The sequence below is a fragment of the Hibiscus syriacus genome, unplaced genomic scaffold (genome assembly GCF_006381635.1).
Source record: "Hibiscus syriacus cultivar Baekdansim isolate YM2019G1 unplaced genomic scaffold, ASM638163v2 tig00112339_pilon, whole genome shotgun sequence".
In the NCBI taxonomy this organism is placed as follows: domain Eukaryota; kingdom Viridiplantae; phylum Streptophyta; class Magnoliopsida; order Malvales; family Malvaceae; genus Hibiscus; species Hibiscus syriacus.
Window position 1 is genome coordinate 210,691 of NW_024063304.1, and position 4,324 is coordinate 215,014.

The following is a 4,324-nucleotide window of genomic DNA, read 5'->3' on the forward strand; positions in this document are numbered from 1 at the left end:
CCTCATTGTTCCCTCTATCTTCTGTTTTTATTTTGATGCATGATTGGTGACTGTTGATTTGTTACTTTGATTCCCGAAACATAGGGTATGAGTGCCCCTATTTTGCTTTGTCATGGTAGATATCATCGGGACACCATTTTGATTTTGTTTCTATTGTTTATTGGGTTTTCTTTGATTTGCAGGAAACATGTCACTATTCGATGGATGCGGGTCACTGGTGGATGGACTTTTACAGGCCGACTTGGTGGCTCGGTGGTAGCTGGAGCGTTGGAATACCAATCGGTGGCAGTTGGCTGATGTTGTTTAGGGTTTAAAACCCTACATTTCGAGTCGGTTCTGGGTATGATTCGGGTCTGGATTAGCAGCTGGATTGGGCTGTTGGAGATGTAACTGGGCTGGGTAGAGTATTGGGCCTCGGGTTGTATGTTGGGCCTGCACAAAATATAAATGTAATGTTAATAATAATAATAATAATAATAATAATAATAATAATAATAATAATAATTTAAAATAAAAAAAAGACCCGGACAAAGACGGTGTCTACAAGATGAGAATGTCAACTACATCATCCTTTACATGCTACTAGCCATTTTCTTAATCCTGAATATTTCTATGATAATCCTCAACTTAAGCAATGTGAAGAAATGATAAATGGCTAGTATGAATGTATCCTAAGGTTAAACCTTGCACTTGACAAGCAAGTTAAGATTATGAAAGAGCTCACCGCATACAAGCAAGCACATGGACTATTTGGGAATCCAATGACAGTTAGACATATAAAGTCTAAGGCTCCAGGCATTGGGAAATTTAATCCTTTTATATATATATATATATATACGGATTATTCTAGTAATAAGATTTGTTAAAATAAGCATTATTTTGTTTACAATTGGCAAATTATTACAGTAATAAACTTGATGGAGTAAATTAAATGTATAAATATGAATGAATATATTAAATTGAATGATTAATATTTAATAAATTGATAACATAAGTAACTGAAACATAATTGTACAAAAACGAATGATCAAAAATGGAATAAAATCATCTCAGTAGTTAAACCAAAATATTTATAAAAAAAACTCGAAATGAATATGGATCCCCCGCAACCTGCATCTCTTAAACAAAAATCCGAAGGAACAATTAACATTTTCTTCGTCTTCGACTTGATCAATTAAGGTTATTATTTTTGGGTTCCGATCCTTTGGGTTCATAGTCGATTATCCCACAATCAAAAAGCCTACCGCCAGCGAGCTATGTTCAGGTTCTGGTACGTTTTCTGTTGTTACCTTTCTAATCTCTTTTGTTTTATTTGTGTAATCGGATTCTATTTATTCGCTTTTTTATTCTTTTTAATGTTTTGAATTTCGATTCAGTCTAGTTTTGAGGGTTTCCCCCCTCCTAATTGCCTGCGAATATTTATTAATTTCACTTGGAACTGTGAAATTGTCCAAACTTTGTTCAGAGTTTCTTTGCATTAATATAATTATGGGTTTGCTTCATTTAGGGTTCTTTTAAACTTTTTTTTGGTCTATTAGTGTCTTTTTCTTGGATATTGATGTATTTTGGCTTTTTAGAATCACCATTTACTTCCTTTTGGGCGTAATAAGAGGCTGTATGATCATCAAAGAGTCTAAAATTTATGCTGAAGAGAAATAAGGTTCTTGTATTTTATAGTATTAGAAACATGCTTTAGTTGGATGAGAAATTGCAGCTAAGCCAAGAATTCCCGTTCTTCTTCCATTTTGTTGTTATTTAAAATAGAATAAATAAGAGGCGCTCCGATCACATGGCAGAAATTAAACTTGCATTAGCAGTTTTGACTAATCATTATGTGGGACTTTAGTCTCTAATATCTATTTTTATGAAGTTGGATTTGAGGATGGGCTCTCTTAATTGCTTATCATTTTAGGGCAAGTCTAAAGTGTAGACATGCTTCATTTGTTTTTGGTGCTATTACCTTATGTTGGATTTCAATGGGCTTAGCTCTTTAAAATGGTCGAGAAGTTATATCAGTTTTAAATGTTGTGAAGGCGTACTTAAGTTGCGTTGTGAACATGTGTGTGTTATTGATCAAAATTTAAAAGTTGATTGTGATCTTTCTAACTTCAGTTGGAGTTATTTTTTTCCATCGGCATACTTTGTGACATGTGTATTTGGTTTCACTAAAATTTTGATCATGTTGCAGGGATTCACAGGAACAACAAGCTCATCCACGCCCACTAGAGGGTTCTTCACATTCTAGGTATCCTCCTCCTGGTGTTAGCTCCCCTAATTCTTCCCGGCCTTCGACACCGAGTACCAGTGCTTCTAGCAGCTTCAACATACAGAAACCTGCAGAAAGGCCACATTCTCCCTCACAAATTTCACCTTCTGAAGCTGCAAGAATCATTGCTCATTTGAGGGACAAAAGGTGAAATGTCTGCTTCTTGCATTCCACCTTCCACCTTGCTATTGGCAAGGAAATCTTCATTTCCTTTTATGAAAGGAAATAAGAATATAATTCCTTCTTAATAATTTTGTGCTTTACTAATGATCTATTATGCTCTGTTATTCATTTTTTTCATTTTCCTGTTTCCATTATTTTCATTTGTGACTTCTTAAATGTTTTGAAGTTACTCAAGGAAAACTGCTTGTTTTTCTTAAGAATGCATCTTGCAACTCCTGGTGACTTTCTTGTTTCCTAGTGTTGATGAATTACGGAAGCTTTTGTCTGACAAGGCTGTATACAATCAGTTCCTGCTATCTGTTGACCAGGTTAAAATTCAAAACAATGCGAGTAGTAAAATTTGCCCTATCTTATTTCATTTAATGTTTTCAAATAATCTGTGCATTTTTTTGGGCACCTTTTCTTGTTTTATTTGTGGATTTCTCCTCTGGTCTCAAAGATCTGCGTATGCTGTCATGCGGAGAGTCAGAGACTAAAGACCTCCTAAAGGACTTTGAAATCTCAACTCTAAACACCAATTCAATGATGTCCTCATGTTTTGTTGGTCTTCGGAGATGGTATTATTTTCACAATTAACTAGGATGACCCCATGGTGGATAGCCTGTCAATTTCTGTTGGTGAACCCTTGTTTCTTCCATTTGGGCGAGCTTCTTCAAGTATAAGCACAACTCATTGCTAACCAGACACCTTTCTCAGTTCAATTTTCATTTTAGTTGTGCATACTCTTCTAGTACCTTGTTGGTATCATGATGTGGTTGCTCTTTTAGTTATTTATTGTGGACGAACTCTATTGGACCGACCTGTATGAGCATGCATTGAGAAAATGTTGTTCTTCATTACCACGTATTTCGTCATATCTTTAACTTCCTACTCCATCGTCATAACTTTTACCACAGATAAGAGATGAACTTCGGAAGGAGACTTTGCAGCTTGCTAGTGAGTTCTATCAATCTATGGTAATCATTGTAGTGCCATAAACTTCTGCTTCAGCCGATGAATGCTAATTTTTGTTATCTTAATACACAGGGAACAATTTGGATAAAGAACCACAAATAGTGGAGCTAAGAAATCAAGTGATATGTTCAGAACATCTTATTCATTTTTGCCATTGATAATGTTATTAGAATATCAATTGTAAAACTCTTAGTTCCCTTTATGAAAACAGTGTGGAATTATCCGTACAACAGAACTCGCAGCAGCCCTGGAGAAACTAAACGATCTCGAGAGGCAGAAAGAAGAAATCCTGAAGTTCTACCCCCCTGCATCATTTATCAACAGGCTTCAAGGTAAACAATATGGATAATATACTCCTAAGGCTTAGGCTCAGAATCATTGATAATAGAGTAAAATTATTGTGGTTCCCTCTCTGTAGATGCGACGAACAAGACGGACAAGGAATCAGATGCAGTGCACAGGCAGCTCCTTGAGAAGGAGATAGATATAGGGACTTTCATGCAGAAGTACAAGAAGCTCCGAACTAGTTACCATCGCCGTGCTCTAACCCACTTTGCGGCTAAATCGTCTCCTATAGCTTGATGAAGAGCTGGAGATGGTTGTTGATCCTGTACCCTAATGTTTGAGTTCCTGGTGGCTTGAGATTATTGTTTGTGTTAATTAAAATTTATTAATATTGTAGACATCATTTTTTTCATTTAAATTTTATTATTATTATTAAATTTATTATTACTAATTATTATTATTATTAATATATATATATATATATTACAAGCCCAAAGGACCCGAAGGCCCATTTTACAAGCCCAAAACCCGAAGCCCGTTTACAATTCCAATCAGAAATGGCCTAACAGAAATCCTAAACCAATTAGGGTTTCATTCTTCTCAGCCAGCAGTCGTCAACATCATCAGCCGTTGGAT

General features: G+C 35.5%; 1 protein-coding gene across 1 annotated transcript; it reads left to right on the forward strand.

The window, feature by feature from the left end:
- Positions 1-1,241: 1,241 nt before the first annotated feature.
- Positions 1,242-3,986, forward strand: LOC120177865 (vacuolar protein-sorting-associated protein 37 homolog 1-like). The gene is made up of 7 exons (XM_039183853.1): positions 1,242-1,270; positions 2,189-2,413; positions 2,688-2,775; positions 3,346-3,385; positions 3,476-3,522; positions 3,615-3,735; positions 3,822-3,986. The coding sequence occupies exons 1-7, from the start codon at positions 1,257-1,259 to the stop codon at positions 3,983-3,985; spliced, it is 699 nt and encodes a 232-aa protein (XP_039039784.1). The 5' UTR covers positions 1,242-1,256; the 3' UTR covers position 3,986.
- Positions 3,987-4,324: the final 338 nt, after the last annotated feature.

Excerpts from the sequence above, each read along its gene's own strand:
- LOC120177865 (XM_039183853.1), top strand. Across the intron at positions 2,414-2,687 it reads GCTCATTTGAGGGACAAAAG|TGTTGATGAATTACGGAAGC; the intron begins GTGAAATGTCTG and ends CTTGTTTCCTAG. Across the intron at positions 2,776-3,345 it reads AGGTTAAAATTCAAAACAAT|ATAAGAGATGAACTTCGGAA; the intron begins GCGAGTAGTAAA and ends CTTTTACCACAG.